Below are 20,484 nucleotides of genomic sequence, written 5' to 3'. Positions count from 1 at the left end.
ATGTCCAATCCTCACTTAATCAATATTCAAACTAGATTTTGCATGTTGTTGACATATTCCATCTTCTTCAGGTCTCAAGCATGAGGTTGTGTTGAACAAATTATACATGCTGGTGTTCTTAGTCAATAACTGGGAAACTTACATATGCATACAAGAACAGAATGCATACTGGCTTCAAGACTGCTGATCTAAAATGTTCTCAAAATAAATGTCAAAATGCAAAAGAAAAATCAGTTTCAAACTAAAGGAAAGCAAGACCCAAAGACTTGTATTCCCCTTTAAAGGACAAGGTGAATAAAAGCCCCACCTGCTGCCCCCCCTCCTTTCAGACATGGATCCAACCCTTACCTATTGTGGTGTAGAAGACCTGGTCACAACAACGCTGCCCAGATAGCTGAGATCAATCAAAAACAAAGCAGGTAAGACTCCAGGAGTCATCAAGAATTACCAAATGCCCTAATTAAGATGATGACGACATTGCAACAGATGAGAGCAGACAGTCCCTGCAACACGATTCGCCCAACAAGCCTCCCCCTGGCAGTCAGAGCTGGGGTGACCTGGGTGACAGGAGGCGGGAGAGAGGGGGGGGAGTGTGGAAAAGGCAATCATGCGGTTTAGGTTACTTTGAAACAGGAGAGGAGCCCTGTGTCTGTTGTGCTGGACACACCAACCTCAGCCTCCACATCATATATTCTGTGAGTCGTCCTAAAAAGCCTGGAGTTGGTCAAAACATTGGGCTTCATTTGGACTAGGATTGATCAATTGTATTGCACATGTGGGGTTCCTCCTGTTGGGTGAAAGGCAGGGTAAAGCATGACAGTGATGGAAATGCTGAACTCCAGTAGTGGTGTCCCTCTGATTCCAGGCTTTTTAGGGGCTTTGTTATTGCATATTAAATTCTTCAAATGGAACTTCTTCACACATGTAGCCCTAAAAGGTCTGTCACCATGTCTGTGAAGCAGATAATTCATCAAGTCTTGACTTAGAAACTGTTACCCCAGAACCACATTTGATTAAATTCTTTCACTTTTGATCTAAGACAAGTGCCTTAAAGTGCTTCACAGACTTTATGAATGAAATTGGATGTTTGACATGAAAAGCAGCATTAGTGGCACAGAATACTTGAGCACAACTCATCTATGAAGAAAATGGTTTTGAATGGTTTTAAATAATGCAAGGCATCTAGGACAGTTTATTTAGGAAAGCATGAGTTTTAACATCGTTCAAACTAGCTGTAAGGTAAGCAGCAAAATGATTTATTGTGCCCTGGACAACACGTGAGCTAATTTAACTTTAGACAAAAATTCAATAAAGTCAAATAGATTTGTGAGTGTTTTTGCAGTACTGAAACCCCAGAAAGATCGTAGATGTTACACTTAGGCCATATGGTGCATGGTTTATCAGTCCACACACTATAAGCCTCGTGCACCTACCCTGAAGCTGATAACTGTGGTGGAGAAGGTTCTGAAGGAAGGATCTCCTCCTCAGTCCTCCTCTGGGTTGGCATCTGCCCAAAAATGTTGCCACTTTCTAACGGAGGTGAAGGGGATTGTGACGGATAGCTTGCTACGGAGGTGGAAAACGCCATGTGGGATCGGTAGCTGGGACTTGCCCTTCGGCTGCCTTGGCCTTGAGCAGGAGAGGAGGAGGGGGAAGACCTCTTAGAGAAGCTAACAGAAGAAGGGGGTTGGAGGGTGATCTCCGAAATCTCAGGGGGAATTGGGGGTTGAATGATGCTTGGGCGTGGCCTGGGGCGCACTACAATCTCAGGTGAGCCTTCGTGAGAGCTAATGGGGCTCTGAGTTAGAGGTGAGAGACGGGACGGCTGCAGAACAACCATGCTAGGTTCCATCCTACGGTGCTGCCTGGGGCTAAGCCTGGGTGTCAGCTCATACCATCGGGTGTCCAGGCTTCTGAATGAGCTCGGGCCAACCAGGTGAGACATTGGGTCAGGGTAAGGCAATACCGGTACACCCATACTGTGGCTTGTGTGTCTTAGCTGCCCTAGACTCTGTGCCTCTTGCATAGGTAAACGCTTGGCTGGAAGGCCCTGAGGCTTGACCTTGCTGGGGGACTTGCCTGGGCGGCTCTTTGGGGCCTCCAGCTGCAGGATACCAGGGTAAGGAGAAACCTGGAGGGCACTAGGAGGAAGAACAAGGGGGGGAGAAAAGGGAGATTCATGATGAAGATGCAAAGGGTGTGGGGGAGGAAAAATAAAGTGAGGACCCTCAATTGTAGCAAAGGAGAAATCGGGTCGCTGCCAGATGTCTGGAGAGCGCGAAGAGGAGGGGTGTGCCAAGGGAAGGGTGTAGCCAGAGACTGCATAATGCTGAATCTCTCCCTCACCAACTTCCTCGGGGATGGTGGGATGACCAAAAGACCCCTCCAGGTGGTAAGGGGGCGAAGACATTACAGAGCTGAGAGGGCTGGTGTCTGCCATGTAGAAGGGGGGTGGAGGCTCAGGTTCCCCTGGACTTCCCAAATAGCTGTAGAACTGGCCATGGGAAAAGGCTCGAAAGTGAGGAGCACCACGGATCTGCCCTGTAGCCTTTAGTCGACTAGTCTCCATGATGGTCATACCTTCCATGGGCCGCTGGAAACGGGGACTGTAGGCTGGGGGCTGCAAATAAGATTCCTGGCTAGAGGAGATGGGGGAGATCTGATGGGGTCTGAGGGTAGCCATCACTGGTGGCAGGGGGCCCGGATCATCATTCTCTTCATCTGACTGTCGAAATTCAGGATACAGGTCAGACTCTTCAACGAAGGGGAAGCCTTCAATGCGTCGTGCCTTAACTGGAGTCTCCATTTCTGAAGGATCCATGACAAAGCGCCCATCTGGGCCCCGGCTGATCAATTCAATAGGTGTGGTAGCCTCTGCCTCATGCTTGGAGACGTTGTATTTCTTGCTAATTATTGCTCTCTTGGTCTTCTTGTATAAGGACAGCTCCTTCTCCTTGGCTGGACTTTGAGGAAACCTCTTGGCTTGTAAACCATCCTCTGAAGACTCTAATGGAGGTCCCATGGAGTGCACACTTTCTGGACTTATTTTTCCAGAAGATGACCTAGAACAATGAGAAAGAAAGAAGAATACAGTTAATGTTATTCCCTATCCTTGTTTTTGCTAATTCAGGTCATTGTTGTGACACGCAGAATAAAAACTGGAATTGTTTATAAATTGTATGATGTTTCACCACTAATCTGAGAGGCCTTGTCCATTATCTAATGGTAAGGAACACCTGACAGTCAAACATATTTACAAGTACACCACAATAGTCCACTCCTCGGATGGACCATGGACCCAAGTTACTTTAAATACCAGAATGTAAATGTAGTTAAATGTAGTGCACAATAATGTGTGAATATGATGCACCAAGTTAATTTGTTGTTTAGTTGAAGCTTTCATACAAAGCACATCACAGTTCACTAATAACAAGGAACAGGCCACTGGAGCAACTTAAGGTGTTTTTCTCAAGGACATAATAATGATAGCTCAGGAATCACCCCTTATGAGGTTTGAACCATCAACTTTGTGGTTACCTGCACAGATTTTCAACTAATAGGCAACATCACCCTCCACAACCTCCCAAAGTGGCTATTAGCACTTTGCTCAGTACAATGGCCAATACAGTCCAACAGTGCATTTAGCACAGTCAGTCAGCAACTTTTTATTTTATACACTGGTGTCTAAAAGTTTGGAATATTGTAAATATTTTGCTGTTTCGGAAGGAAGTTGGTACTATGATTCACCAATGTAGCATTCAACTGATCACAAAGTATAGTCAGGACATTACTGATGTAAAAAACAGCACCATCACTATTTGAAAAAAAGTAATTTTTGATAAAATCTAGACAGGCCCCATTCCCAGCAGCCATCACTCCAACAACTTATCATTGAGTAGTCAGGCTAAATTGCTAATTTGGTACTAGAAAATCACTTGCCATTATATCAAACATAGCTGAAAGCTATTTTGTTTGTTAAATTAAGCTTAACATTATATTTGTGTTTATTTTTGAGTTGCCACAGTATGCAATATACTGGCATGTCTTAAGTTAGGTAAAAAAAAAACAGCTTTCTCAAGAAACTCATTAGTCAATCATTGTTTTGGGGAATGAAGGCTATGCAATTCTTGAAATTGCCAAAAAACTGAAGATTCCATACAAGGTTGTACAATACAGTCTTCAAAAACAAAGGACAACTGGCTCAAACAAGGACAGAAAGAGATGTGGAAGGCCCAGATACAACTAAACAAGAGGACAAGTACATCAGAGTCTCTAGTTTGAGAAATAGATGCCTCACATGTCCTCAGCTGACAGCTTAAATTAATTATATCTGTTCAACACCAGTTTCATGTACAACAGTAAAGAGAACACTCAGGGGTGCAGGCCTTATGGGAACAATTTCAAAGAAAAAGCCACTTTTGAAACAGAAAAAAAAGAAAAGGTTAGAGTGGCCAAAGAAACACAAACACTGGACAACAGATAATTGAAAAGCATGTTATGGACCTGAACCCCATTGAACTTTTGTGGGATCAGTTAGACTGTAAGGTGCGTGAGTAGTGCCCGACAAGACACATCTATGGCAAGTGCTACAGGAAGCGTGGGGTGAAATGTCACCTCAGTATCTGGACAAACTGACAGCTAGAATGCCAAGGATCTGCAAAGCTGTTATTGCTGCACATGGAGGATTTATTTGAGAACACTTTGAAGTTCTGACATTTTTTTTTCAAATTGTAATAGTAATTTTTCACATTATTAATGTCCTGACTGTACATTGTGATCAGTTGAATGCTACTTTGGTGAATAAAATTAACAATTTCTTTCCATAAGAGCAAAATCTGTACATTATTCTAAACTTTTGGCCGCCAGTGTATACTCTGTTAAAGAAATTTTTAAAAGCTGACAACAAGTTAAGCTTTATCGACAGCATTTGTGCCATACATATAGTATGTTAACATACAGTATAGTATCATAAAATTGCTTACTAAAATTGTCTGCAAAGTTATATCCATTATTACTATTTCCAACCCTGTCATCCTGGTATGTTGTTTGTAAAAGTATATCAAGAGAGAAGTAACTTTCTTGTTTCCACGGAGCTGACCGTGTATTTAGTCAAACTGCTTTTACACAAAATTATGCAACAAATGCTGTTGATTGAGCTCAACTTGAACCTTTATTAGTTAAGTACCTTTACTTAAGATCACTCAAGATCATCATAATGTCATAATGTTTTAAGTGAATCTTTCAAGAATTTTCACTCTTCTTTCTGGAGATATCTTGTCATAACTCATTCTTTTTAAGGCCTTATACTCTCTAGTCACCATTGTTTGAACATCATAACTAATTCATAAAAAATATTTTGTCAAGGAATTAATATATAATGTATGTGTGTGGTCTAAACATATATCAAAGTATTTACTACTTATTTAACATTGTGACATTTTCCATGACTTTCAAGTGAATTTTGTGTGGGATGAAGAGAGTATTAATTTGACCAAACAACGAGAAATAACAAATGTAGTCCAGAACAAAAGAGAGAAAATCAGTAGATGTTAGAGCCAAAATATTTTATTCAGTAACAAATGTACATGAAATGGCTGAAGCTTTGCTTTTGCTAAATCATTACAGCATTCACTTTCGCCTGTAATGACTGCTGTGATGGAGCTAGGTTTCCACGGGAACTACCTACTGATGACCATCATTCATGTGCTGATGTTATGCCTGCTCCAAGCAACAATACAGTGCACCATAAAGCAGGCCTGTCCCCAGAAACACACAATGCAGATTCATTGGCATAGAAACTACAAACTCGTCACAATTATTCTCACAAATATTTAAAGGCAGTACAACAGATATGTTAAAAATAAAAACAAAAATATTGAACTACATGTACAGATTTGAGCACCACTTTGAAGCTGATGAGATATTGACTTGCTTGTCAATAAGGCTGTGCTTTCATTTTGCAAGAACATTTTTATATTAAAATATTGATAAAACATCAGAGATTCAGTGTTGTGTTAGCTGTAAATATCCTTATCAGCTGGTTAAGTAGTTGTCTTGCTGAACATTGTGATTAATATTTCATTAAAAGCATATACTGAAAAGGTAATTCCAAATAACAAAAAGTATATAAGCTTAACCTTTGACTAAACTATAAGATTTCACACATTTACCATTTCTATTACAAAACAATAACTAACAAACAATAAGCATTTTGCAAGCAGGAATGGCAGTCACTGCAAGTTAACCTCTGGTGTGCATGGGTGTGTTGGCCACAAACAGGCAGTGGTTCAGAGGATGCTTGCGAGGGAGAAATCTGAAACAAATATTATGGAGTGATTAAGACACATGAAAGAGAGGTCAAAGCCACCTCACGGCAACCTGCATGCTGACTGTTTGCATCATTTTTTTAAGCAGCTTACAAATAAAAATATAATTATAATTACAGTATAAAGTTTGTATTTGTAGAATCCATAAAGTTAAAATTCAATAAAATAAGATTCATACAATGTTTAAAATACAGCAGGAAAGAAAATATTTTATAATTTTTAATGTTACCCTAAAACATAACACTAAAGCCATCATTATATGAATAGTGAATGTTAGAACGTCATTGTTGTATTTATCAGCTCATGTCACAGCGTGGTGAACAAGCTATACTTAAATATAGATATATTGTTAGGTTAGGGTTGTTTAGAAATAACTACTCGCTGCAAATACGGACAGGGCCGGCTCCTGCCAGATATGCTAGGGTGGGCTGAGGGGTATTATAGGTGTGTATTTAGGGACGGGGGCTGACATGGTTAATTGTCAAGATCATAAGGCCCAATATAACAATATTTTACACTTATTCCCCATATTAAAAAATATATTTAAATAAACTGATAAACTCTGTACATAATCATAAGATTGAAGTGGGCCCTTTCAGAGTAATTAGAATTACAGCCTTTGAGCAAATTACAAAGACAAATCATAGTCCCCACGAATGCAAGGATGGAGTGGAGAGAAATAATATCAAGGAGGAAAATAAGGATGGAGTGAAAGGAAATATATTTAATGGAGAGAACCTAAAATTTGATACAAATGGGAACCGCTTAAAGAAGTAATTATATAATATTAAATTATCATGATTCTTTCTGTTTGACAGAAATGTAATAAACAATGATCCTGCCCCACAAAGGCAAAATACAAAATAGAGTTTTGAATGAAACAGGTCTCTTATGACCTGTCCCGTGACAGATGAGTTTGTCTCGTCTGCTTGTGTGAAAATGCAGTAAGTACAAAATCCACATAAAAATAATTTAAGACATTTTTCTCAGTTTCAGTGTTATTTAATGAGTATGGCCTTTGCAGGGTAGTAAAGGGTATATATATATATTTTTTACCAGTGAAATGTGCAAAGTCATTTAGGGAATAAAGGAATTTGGATGGATGTAAAATATCTCTTATTACCATTCCTGATCGCGTGATGTCTCAGACTCTCTGGTTTGCAGAAGCCACTTCTTGAGTGTGTCGTTGCTTTTTGGCCAATGACATTTTTTTTAAAACACTACACATTTCTTGTGCTGTTTTTTTGATTGGTTGGGCAGTCTACAGCCCACCCTTACTGTTTGCAACACACAGCCCACCCCCATATTGCTTTTAACCAATACAAAAATTTGAATAAATATATTTTTTATTTATTTAAAACCATGTTTCCAAAATGTTTGATTGGGTGGGCTCAGCCCACCCTTGCCCATGCCTATATCCAGCCCCAAATACAGACCTGTGGCAAAAATGTTTAGCCGGAGTGAGTAAAAGCAGCAGACCACCCAGTGAGACTAAAGTAACAGGGTTGATTTACAAGAAAGTCAAAACTCTTCTTAAGAGTTTTCTTAAGTTTGATTCGGAGATATGTCTAAAACAGTTTATAATAAAATAAAATAAAAATTATTTGATGTTAAGCTGCTTACTTTATTAAAGATAAAGCAAGTGTTACGAAAAGCTTTCCTGGCCAACTTGACAGGGTTTTATGCCACATGGACACCATGGTTTTCAATTTGTTCCCTCAAAATTAAATCAAAGTGTTGCCCTCTGGTGGACATATTGAAAAAAGAAAATATTTTAAATTAAAAGGTATATTACAGATTATGGTCAACCATAAATCTATGGACAGACTGTAAATTACCACAGAAATAATTCTGAAAAATCTGTCAATTTATAAAGGTAACAGGCAGCACATTTGCAATAAATACACTTATAATTGAAGTCTCGCAGGCAAACAGGCAGCACCGGGAATAAATGTAACATAACAACTGTCATACTACTTTGAAGTAAAACCATAACCAAACCAAAAACCATTCTAAACATAACACATGTTAGCATGTGCACATGCCGGCAACCATTTCACCCTGTAGCTCGAGAATGGTTGCCCACTGAAGTTAAACAGGGCTGCGCCTGGTCAGAACCTGGATAGCAGACTTCCTGGGGAAAACTAAGGTTGCTGCTGGATGAGGTGTTAGAAGGGGATGCTCACCCTTCTGCCCGTGTGGGTCCTAACGCCCAGTATACTGCCCTGCAAAAGCAAAAGACCTTAACTCACTAGAGTGTGAAACTGAGAAAAATGACTTTGTCTGTATTGTCCAGACAAAAGTATTATAGGTAGGACTCCCAAAATTTCACAACTAGTTGCTATACTGAAGAAATGTTTGTATGCAAAAAATCTTGAGCTCAAAATTGACCTTTGACCCTTGTTTGGCAGTTACTGTACTCTGCCTTTGTATCATGTGCCAAAAATCAGGAGTCATGCAAAGGCAAAAGGCCGTAACTGACATATAATCAATATTTACTTGCTGTTCACCATACTTACATCCATTATAAGAACACCTAACCAAGGTCTAGTCATCATGGTATTTGTTTTAAATTATATAGAAGACCTTTGGTTGTTCCTATTTAGTGCTATAATGATCAGGATAGTGCGGCAACACTAACACAGTTAAACAGTATGACAGATAAGTTACTTTGCAGTACAGTATGTACAGTATGAATAAATACAATACATATTTTCACAATAAAGATAATTTAATTATAATTGAATACAAAGGTATATGTATTTAAATGCAAGATATAGAGTAATAATTAATTAAACATTGGACCAATACATTAGAGATTAGAGACTGCTCATTCCAAGTTTTTTACTGCGCCCAAATAAAATCTTACTGAAAGCTCATTTTTTGAGATATCAACCTAAAATTTGGAACACAACTTGTCCATAGGTATATATGACAAAGCATTCTTGAAATACAACCATTTAAGTTTGGATAGTGATTTTCATGTCTATGCGAAAAAAGGGGAAGGGGTGACAGTTAAGGGTTAAGGGCCACCAAACTGCTCAAGATGCTCAGTCAACGAACTCGACTTGGATTACTACTTTTTAATTCTGAGATAATATAGACAGAGTATACCGAAAAAACATTGGAATTACTTTTACTATTTAGGTTAGCCTACTTTGTACGGACGTTAGCGATAACCAGCTGTAAAATCTGACGTGAACACCTGCAAGAAGGAAATATGGCTCAAACACGTATGGATTGTTGTGGATACAGCAGATGACGTGCATTGCTATAGATTATATCTTCTATGGATTATATCGGATTGCATGGAAAGGTAGGATGCCTCTATATTTAATATTTGGTTTTCAGCATCTGATGTGAGGCGAGTGTCAGCTTCAACGTTAGCGCTAATTTACGTGACACAGATTAAATTTAGCTAGCTCCGGGCTGTCACTGACATCGACAGATCTGAACCATCGCCCTACCACATCGCTATCACACAGTAATAATACAGACAAGCAGTCGGCAGTCTACACTTTATTTCAAAGATGTGTCGTGTGTATGTTACGCGGTTTGGTGACAATAAAAGAGCGGTAATCTTTGACAGTATGACAAAGCCAGAGTACAGTAACATCACAGCGGCACCGTAACATCTCTCTTGATGCCAGGCGAAACAAAGTCAGAACACCTTAAACTCAAATTCAGCGTGCCAGAACAAAGGCTAAGAGCCGTAACAACTGTTACAGCGTTCTGCTGTGGTTTCTCGTATGGTTTTGGATGTTACGGTTGTCATAGCCCTTTAGTTTCTCGTTAAAACAATCAAACTGACTCACGATATTTATTCACATGATAAAGGAGGTCTTGAATACCCCAAAAATGACATTAACTCATTTTTTACCAAAATGAGTTACCGATGATACTGCGTTTTGCCTTTGTAGGGCAGTATAGTGATGGGGACACGATACTGTAAAAAGGCACAATCTTTCGGATGATAATTTACATAGAGATCCTTTCTGTGGTCATCAACAATCCTAGGGCACTTCTCGTAAAGAGTAGGAGTATAACCCGTGTGTCCTGGCCAATTTCCCCCCATTGGTCCTTATCAACCATAGCTTCCTAATAATCTCCATCCATGTATTGGCTCTATAACTGTTCTCTCTCCTCTCCACCAATAGCTAGTGTGTGGTGAGCATACTGGTGCACTATGGCTGCCGTCACATCATCCAGGTGGATTCTGCACAGTGGTGGTGGTTGAGGAGACCCCCCGTTCAATATGTAAAGCGCTTTGAGTGTAGTGTCAGAAAATTACTATGCAAGTGTAACATTCATTCATTCATTTATTCATATGACTAGTGTAAAATAATTGTTTACCAATACTGACTGTGCAAAGTTGTTTTCAATCTTTCACCTCATACTTAAAGAATTAAAGGTGCTGTAATAGATTTTTTTGTATTTAATGACATGCAGAAAACATCCTTATTACCTGTCAGATAACACTGAAAAATGTGCAATGAAATATCACCAGTTCTAGGCTTGGTAAACGGTGGTGAAAAAGATTTTCACAGGCTAGGTCAGATCGCTTTTTTAGCCAATCAGAGGACTTTCTGCCTGTCAATCGTGTGCGTTCACAGGGCAGCCTAGATATTATATGCTTGTGTAAGTGCCAGTATGGTGTCCTGCTCCAGCAAAATGTTTAGCTAAAACAGAAACACACGCTTCACATTTCTACTTCTACATTATTTGCTAGCTTGTTTGCCTGGCTTCCATTATAAATGAATACTGTAAACTTGACAGGGACATCCCTGAAACAGACGTTAAGTTAATAATAACCATTGCTTTTAGGAGTTTTAGTTTGTCTAGGTCTAGGCATAAATATGTGAGTCAGGCAGGATGCCAAAGGTGGCAAAGTCTTTAGATTTGGGTCTCCTGTGTGTACAGCACATGGGTCAACAGCCGGCAAAAATAACCATGCCCAGCAGCGCACATGAGATGTATGTGACAAACGGCAATGCACACTGCTGAACAAGGTGCAGGCACTCACAGAGGACTGGAGGGCGGAGGCCTGTAGATGCTCCTCTCCTGCCCTTCCCAGAAGGGTTCAATGCCAGGCAGTGGCGCTAGAGGACTTCTGCGGCAGGAAACACAAACGAGATGGGAGGGACGGGGAGGAGAGGTGTCACGTTGGCCAATGATGCTACGTTCCATTTAACCAACATAGAAGAAAAAACAGTGAAAGGACAGACAGAAATGAGAGAATGAAAAAGCCTGAGGACAAAAGAATTTATAATGATTGAGGGCACTGAATAGTTCCAGTTTATGACATTACATAGTTAATCAGTTGCATACACAGTATCTCACAAAAGTGAGTACACCTCTCACATTTTTGTAAATATTTGATTATATCTTTTCATGTGACAACACTGAAGAAATGACACTTTGCTACAATGTAAAGTAGTGAGTGTACAGCTTGTATAACAGCATAAATTTGCTGTCCCCTCAAAATAACTCAACACACAGCCATTAATGTCTAAACCGCTAGCAACAAACGTGAGTACACCCCTAAGTGAAAATGTCCAAATTGGGCCCAAAGTGTCAATATTTTGTGTGGCCACCATTATTTTACAGCACTTCTTTAACCCTCTTGGGCATGGAGTTCACCAGAGCGTCACAGGTTGCCACTGGAGTCCTCTTCCACCCCTCCATGATGACATCACGGAGCTGGTGGATGTTAGAGACCTTGTGCTCCTCCACCTTCCATTTGAGGATGCCCCACACATACTCAATAGGGTTTAGGTCTGGAGACATGCTTGGCCAGTCCATCACCTTCACCCTCAGCATCTTTAGCAAGGCAGTGGTCGTCTTGGAGGTGTGTTTGGGGTCGTTATCATGCTGGAATACTGCCCTGCACCCCAGTCTCTGAAGGGAGGGGATCATGCTCTGCTTCAGTATGTCACAGTACATGTTGGCATTCATGGTTCCCTCAATGAACTGTAGCTCCCCAGTGCTAGCAGCACTCATGCAGCCCCAGACCATGACACTCCCACCACCATGCTTGACTGTAGGCAAGACACACTTGTCTTTGTACTCCTCACCTGGTTTCCGCCACACGCTTAACACCATCTGAACCAAATAAGTTTATATTGGTCTCATCAGACCACAGGACATGGTTCCAGTAATCCATGTCCTTAGTCTGCTTGTCTTCAGCAAACTGTTTGTGGGCTTTCTTGTGCATCATCTTTAGAAGAGGCTTCCTTCTGGGACGACAGCCATGCAGACCAATTTGAAGTGTTCGGCGTATGGTCTGAGCACTGACAGGCTGACCCCCCACCCCTTCAACCTCTGCAGCAATGCTGGCAGCACTCATACGTCTATTTCCCAAAGACAACCTCTGGATATGACGCTGAGCACGTGCACTCAACTTCTTTGGTAGACCATGGTGAGGCCTGTTCTGAGTGGAACCTGTCCTGTTAAACCGCTGTATGGTCTTGACCACCGTGCTGCAGCTTAGTGTCAGGGTCTTGGCAATCTTCTTATAGCCTAGGCCATCTTTATGTAGAGCAACAATTCTTTTTTTCAGTTCCAGTTTCAGTGACCAGTTTGAGGGAGTGTGAGAGCGATGACACCAAATTTAACACACCTGCTCCCCATTCACACCTGAGATCTTGTAATACTAACGAGTCACATGACACCAGGGAGGAAAAATGGCTAATTGGGTCAAATTTGGACATTTTCACTTAGGGGTGTACTCACTGTGTATTCAGTTATTTTGAGGGGACAGCAAATTTACACTGTTATACAATCTGTAAACTCAATACTTTACATTGTAGCAAAGTATCAATTCTTTAGTGTTGTCACATAAAAATATATAATCAAATATTTAAAAATATGTGAGGGGTGTACTCACTTTTGTGAGATACTGTACATGGTTGTCATGGCCAGGTATGTAGCTTTTTTCTGCAGGCTCCTTGTTTTGGTATACCCAGTACCGCTCCCTATAAGCAGATTATGCAGTCTGCGTAGGGCATCAACTCCCTAGGGGGGCACCAATTCTTACCCTGGGAGGGCACCAGAAAGTCCACCGGCTGCCCTTACTTGCACGTTATATGTTATTCGAGGACCCAAAAGCAGTTGCGGAACACAGATGATCGCTTCACACTCATATCACCCGAACCTCCCCCGTCCCCCCGTCCATCTGGAACTCTGAGTAGGGCATCAATTTGGCCAGCGGCGGCCCTGAGTATACCAGTAGATCTTCAGTGGATTATTTTCATAATAAGAGTCCTAGTAATGTTTAAATGTTTGAATAAAAAGCAGCTTATAACACTAACCCACAAAAGTCTATGGCACTAACCCACAAAATCTATGTTGGGAAAACAAATTCATCCAAATGACCAATTAAGTCAAAGTCAGATCACTCTGCAGCCATTTAGGTAATTCCCCCAGGCAGCTGTATTTACCTTACAAGGTAAATGTAAGCTAAGGTATGTAGGCATAAAATTACTAACTACTTGCCTGGGGAAAGACCGAACTCTCCAAAAGTATTTGTCAAGATGGCGTTTCAGCAATAACGTTTAAAATGGTCTCAAAAATATTAAATAACTACTGTAATAACTTATATAGCTCAAATCAAATTACACTAAAAGGCTGTTGGTCCAGCTAATGCAAATGCATTAAAATAACAGGGGATGTTTATGTTTTAAAAAAGGCAATTGGCTCTTTTAACTGAAAGGCTGGACTTCCTCATATTGAGTTGCAATTTCTCCCATTAATTTTATGGAAGTGGCACATAACTGTCCCATAGTTATGTCAGTGTTTTAGTACAAAACTGTTGACTAAGAGGATGGATGGATGGATGGATGGATGGATAGATAGATAAATAAACACATAAATAAATAAAAGGTTAAAGCAATAGAGAAAAAGCTGAGGTTAGTTTTTCCCCCCATAACATTTCCCAGCATTGTGATAGCAGAATGTTTTTAACTGTCAGGACTATGAAAGTTTTGACATCACATCATATCAAAGCTAACCCACTTAGCTCAGATTGTTGAATCTAAGATTACAATTTACAATTGTCAAATTGTTAATTTTCTGCTCAAAACCCCATTTTGTTAATTAAATACCAAATCTATATTTCAAAATGCAAAAGAAAATTCTCTACATAGACAAACTCTATCAATATCTAATCATTCTGTCAAAACACTAGCACATTTTCTATCCAACAGGGACATGGTTAATCACAGTACAACGACTTTCAAAATACTAACAGTTGATGGCCTTACAAAATCTGCATTACTTGTCATGTTTCAGTTCTACCTGCATACAATAGACAATATGAAATCCATTGTTTCTTATAATTCAGTTTCCTTTTACTGTAAACAACTCTATATTTTTGGTTGAGTGTCGAATGTGTGCATTCTTGGCAACATACAATCTAAAAGTGAATGAGTCATCATTACTTTATAGAATACACAGTAGAAAAAATAGTAGGTGACAGAATTTCTGCAGTAAAAGCTTTACGTATTACAGTAGCAACATGAAATTGCTGCCAGTGATCAACAACAAATCCAACATACATGGCCTTTGGTTCCAAATATGTAAAAGTAAAACACAATTACAATAAATAAACTATTTCTCAATGTTTTAATGATCTGTTCATTCAAATATACTTATCAGCTGTTTCAATATAGCTTTTGAGCTGCTGTTGTTGCAGAAGTTGAGGCATTATACTATATTTACAATAAGGTTTGGAACATAAGGTCTTCATTTCTGGCATGCAGTGTGCAAGCATTTGTAAATAAGACAAAGATTTTGGTATTGGGTAAGCATGTATGCGAAGAAAATGTAATACTTTTAAAAACGTATTAATTGACTGCATATTCTGTGAAAACAACATGAATTGTGTTAATGGTATGGTCCACAACAGACGTATGTTGTGCTAAATGAGCACCGTTTTATGCTCTACCTTTTGTTTGCTCCTCTACAGCATTACATGACATCCATCAGATGTATCAAGTAAAATAGCTTCATAATATTTGATTGAAGACCCCATGAAATCACTTAATGAGTTCAGGTATCTGTCCTGTGTTGACAAATTTCATATTGAATTAAATGTATATGTTTCATATTGAAAGAAATAAGGGGTGACATGTTGTTCTGGATAAATGTGCGAGTACACCATTGTTAGCGCTCTCAGAGCGGTTCTTGTTAGAGATCCTCCGGGTTTGGGTCAGTTTTTTCAAGTAGGGATTTTAGTTTGGGTTTATAATTTCTGAAAAAATATAAACAGAACTTCTTTCACCCACGCGCTCTCACTCACAGATACGTGCGAATGGATGAGTTAGGGGCTGTTCACACCAAATGTGTTTTTGTGTGTATCTGCTCTGTTTTTCCTTTGTTTTTTGTATGTAAACATGCTGGATGAGGGTCCCGTCTCTCACTGGACCAGCACATTTTTAGACACTGTGTCAAGTTAAAAAGACCTTCAGCACTCAAAAAATGCATGTCGAGACACCTGCATTCTGTTTTATTCGTTGTGCTGGGTCTAGATTGTTCTTAGCACATGTGTCACAAAGATTTAACGTTCAGGTTGCAAAGAGGTGACTGTTACATTGTTTGTTCTGCACCAAGCAAAGATTCAGCGCTTGATAAACGGCAATGTTTTTTCCTTCTGCTCTAGTGTGCTGAGGGGCCGCTGAACTTGCCTTCTGTGTTCACTGTTTCAATACTGTTACTAATGTTGCCTACGATGCTTACATAAAATACAGCCTTTTGCAACATGGTGAACAATACGCTGCAGCATCAGAATATAAGCTCCAGGTGAAAGTAAACAAGATGGAAATATATTACTACTGTATATATTATATTGTATTATTACATCAAAGTAATAATAATAATACTGTATAATGACAAACTGAACAACAATAAATAATTGTTGTGTTATAATAATAAATAACAAATAAATTCCAGTTTTGTAAATTTTGATTTGTGTTTAATAAAAATATATGTAGGTAAATATATATATATATATATATTTATCACTGTTCTGTGGGAAACTGGAACACATGCATAGGCTATCCTTAACTAGATTTTTATTTCAGTAAACATATTGAATGTACTTTTCTACCATGGCTGATTTTAACAATATGATTTCAAATCAATTTTATGTTTCGAAATGGGGCCCTGGCTTGGTTGGATGCTTGGGGCCTCAGACCCGCCCCTGGTAGTTTGGTATTGTGAGGACAGACATTCATCCTCATTCTAGAAAATATTTGATTGGACAAAATGAGCTCAAGATTATTGAACAATATTTCTGGTCCATTATTCCAAAAGATAAAGACAATGTATTTCAAATGTGCCATCTGTTAAGTTTGTAAACTTTTAGAAGAACAAATGCATATAGATGGCCTTAAAGCTAATAGTCATGGACTATTTTTTGGAATCCAATTATAATTAGCAAGCCTGAACGGCAATAAAAAATATTAAATTCTTACAAACCTGTTTCGATGGTTATTATATTGCATTCAAGACTGTCTTTCTCCGTCACTTTATAACATATTATTAGATTCTGTTATCATTAAGTGTTCCATCTGCTTAATAAAACATCTAATTATATTTTTAAATGCAATTTAATTCATTATTCCTATTATAATGATGATCATTGAGTTTGTTATACGGATGTGGGTCAATTTAGGAAAGTCGGCTGTTCAGACCAGTATCTGATATGGGCTACATTTAAAATGTCATGTGAACAACCTAGAATAAATCAGATTTGAGCAGAAAATCAGATTTGGGTCACATTCAGCTGCAGTGTGAATGTAGCTCATAAGACTCAAAACACCCATTTTTATTTCACTACTTTAAAGTAGTATGTAATAATGTGATAGGATAAAACTTGGGGAAATTGCACATTACATTTTCAACATTGAATAAATTCTATGTAAATATCCAATAGATAACTAATATTTAATTAAATATCCAAGTCACCAAAGTCCATTGTTATTAGCACTAGGGAAGAAAGACAAGCAAAAGAGTTAGTGGAGAGTGTAAATGAACAATTAAAATAATAAAAAAAGAAAAGTAAATATGCTGTTTGAAAAACGAATTTAAATATTGGTGGAAAGTAACTCACAGTTGTGTAGCAGCACATTCAAATACCATGGTAAATGCAAGGTACAACACAGAAAGGTTTCAAATAAATGTGGCAAATTCTTGGTAGGTATCTTGGAAGCACAGAGAACACAGTGTGTCCATTTACCGTGGTAGAGAGTTAATAAATATTGCTGTTATTAAGGCTTAATGCAATTCCATAATTGCATTATTGATCAATAAACATCTTCACACATTTAAAATCACTGTGTGTTTGGACAAAAACAAACAAATGTATTATAAAAAGAACACCGTGATGTCTCCAAAGATGAACATGAACCATTGCCTACGCATGGACTGCCTTTGATCCTTCAGAATGTGGGAGTTTAAGTATAATTGTTGGACCCAGTGAACTTTATGCTCATTTAGTTGTTTAGAAAGTTCCACATCACGAGTACTCTGTCCTAATTGAATAATGCATTTCATTTATAGACCAGTATTTATCATTTAAAATGCTTGTATGAGCAATCTGTTTTAAAATCTCTCTTCTTTGCTGCTTGTTGCCTTGGTAACTCACAAGTTGAAGGTTTAATTAAAGGGCCACTTTGCATTCCTTCTCACTCTGACAGGGTCTGCACCATCATGTTCAGAGATTGACTTCTTTTAGGACTTCTAGTTTATTTACTGGGGGACAATGTTTTTAGCCACCTAGCAGTCTGAGATCCTCCAAACTTGAAATTTAGGACACGTCAACACTTTTCAATTGAACACTCTATATAACGTCATAATTTTCAATCTAGACGAGAGGCAGGGCTGGACTGGTAATCTGGCATAACGGGCATTTTCCCAGTGGGTTGACGCACTTTAGGGCCGATCAGGGACATAATGGCATAATGGAGAACCGAGCGGGTCGGTGGTTCAAATGCAGAACGGACCACAAAATGGTGCCGCAATATGACCCCAACCCCCACAGCCAATCAACAGATGGGCCATTTGCCATGTAAAATCCCAGGCCAATTTCTCTTCCCAGTTCAGCCCTGACGAGAGGCATAAACGTACCAAATTACTGTATTTTCTACCTAAATGTAATAGTTTGGATGTGGCCCTAGTCAGTAAAATGCTTGCAAGTGTCATCACATACAGTACATTAATTCATTTACAACATACATTCATTTACAACAGGTGAACATCAAATTCCATTCAGCTGCATAATTAGGATTTCACAAATAAAAAAGCACAAATAAATGAACAGCCTTTTTTACAAATAAGTATTATCTCAATCTCCCTGCAAAAACACAACAGGGAAGTGGAGATAAACTCAGCATCAAACCCCATCAATGCATGCTCTGAGGCACCAATGAAAATGCTGTAAATATTTAAAGAAGTGGCCTGGCAGGTAGCGCACAACATGTGGCACAGTGTTACTTATGTGCAGGTTACTGAAATCTGAATCTGTTTTAGGTCATTTGAATGGTCTTTAGGTCCTTAGTCCTAAGGTCATACATATATTATCTTCTTTGATTTATGATTGCTGGTACTTCTAAATGACTAACATTAAATCATCTTTATTCTTGGAACTAATTAAATCATCGCTACAGAGTTTAATTAGAATGAACGCAGTTAAAATGCACATAGATTCTAATACTACTGTACTCACTAGCAAACAGTTATACATGGTTATTATATGGTTACTACATGGTTATTACACTGTATTACAAACGTTATTACATGGATGCTATGTTTAGAAATATCTTAGTCCATTTATTATGTTGTGCCCATGATAAGCTGTTCTCCATGAATATCTTTAAATTTGCAAGCCATGTTGGAAGACGATAGTGACAACAGAGAAAACTGACATCAATATAATTGAAATTAAAACAATTATCATATATTATCGAGCCTATCATTTAACTCTTGTCTTACAACACTATAAAATATAAAAATGACTCATTTGAATAAATATATTGAATTATTCTGATTTGGAAGGTATTCATGTAGGGATTCTTGGGGAGTCATGTGTGCATATGATGTAATAATAAACAGTAGCTTTAGCGGCTACCAAAACCTTTTTTCTGCTGCCCTGAACTCTTTCCTACCATGATACCATCATCTTTTCATCATCATTTTATTAATGCATTAGAGTGGCCAAGTGCCACTGCAGTGACACTGTGAAAGGGAATGGAGCAGGGATAATATAGCGAGTTACAGCAGATAAATTATTTAAAACGTTGGGCATCTCCATCACAAAAACTCTGCTGAACCAGGTAAACTATGTTTGTGATATTTGTGGCCAGGTAAACATGTGATGCCCTGTTGTTTTGTTAGAAAAACCCAAGAGAAAGGAGATAACAGTGGGGGGGTGGGGGTTCGTTGTAAGGGGACTCTACAAGAGCTCTGACTCAATTCGAACATTATTACATACTAATGGAAAAATTAAGAAAACTGGTACTTGATGAAATTAACTTTGACTGGCCACTTCATGATCACTCTACAGTATGTTCATGAATTAATGGCCTATCGCTGAGCTATAATTAATGGTCTTTCTACTAGGAGAGGGCGTGACTGTCTGATGCCATGATTTATACAGCACATTCCACTCTCTGGTCTTGAGTGAACTGAGGTGCAAGGAGTAAGTTGCTAAAAGAGATAACTTACGGAGTCTCCACGCTTTTTCTGCAGTGTGTTATGGACAGAGGGGGATCTATCAAAGAGAAACCAGGAGAGAATGAACGTCATTAAACATTTAAGACAAAAATATGGTTTCCATACTTTCTGACCAATTAATTTACATAATTCTACTATGACCTTTCAAGTCTATCTTGAATACTCATTTTATAAAGATTGGTGGGTGTATTTTCATTGTTTTTCGGATACCAATCCTTGGAATTAATAGTATGAAAACAATTATACTTATTTAGTGTACAAATGTCTGTAATAAGACCCTCAACAGACAACCTGATTGTTCATGTTGCCTTGCAGAGAAGTTTTACTTAACAAAAGCACATATAGAGAGCAATATTTATCCAATTAAACATTTTGCAGCACAGTAAAACAACAAAATTGACTATTCACTGTAAACATTTCTATTACT

At 38.7% G+C, this 20,484-nt stretch overlaps 1 protein-coding gene across 1 annotated transcript in view; it reads right to left on the bottom strand.

Annotated features, from left to right (window-relative positions):
* Positions 1 to 1,196: 1,196 nt before the first annotated feature.
* Positions 1,197 to 20,484, bottom strand: part of LOC127625230 (protein turtle homolog B-like) — a 175,384-nt gene continuing 156,096 nt past the window's right edge. Inside the window, exons 17-18 of the mRNA XM_052100389.1 lie at positions 20,049 to 20,094; positions 1,197 to 3,062 (exon numbers count right to left, since the gene is read on the bottom strand). Of these exons, the coding sequence (XP_051956349.1) occupies positions 1,430 to 3,062; positions 20,049 to 20,094 (1,679 nt within the window). The 3' untranslated portion in view covers positions 1,197 to 1,429. The remainder of the gene's footprint in view (positions 3,063 to 20,048; positions 20,095 to 20,484) is intronic.

This window comes from Xyrauchen texanus, chromosome 31 (genome assembly GCF_025860055.1).
Source record: "Xyrauchen texanus isolate HMW12.3.18 chromosome 31, RBS_HiC_50CHRs, whole genome shotgun sequence".
Classification (NCBI taxonomy): Eukaryota; Metazoa; Chordata; class Actinopteri; order Cypriniformes; family Catostomidae; genus Xyrauchen; species Xyrauchen texanus.
The sequence above is the reverse complement of the archived record's forward strand: the minus strand, read 5'-3'. Positions and strand labels throughout refer to the sequence as shown.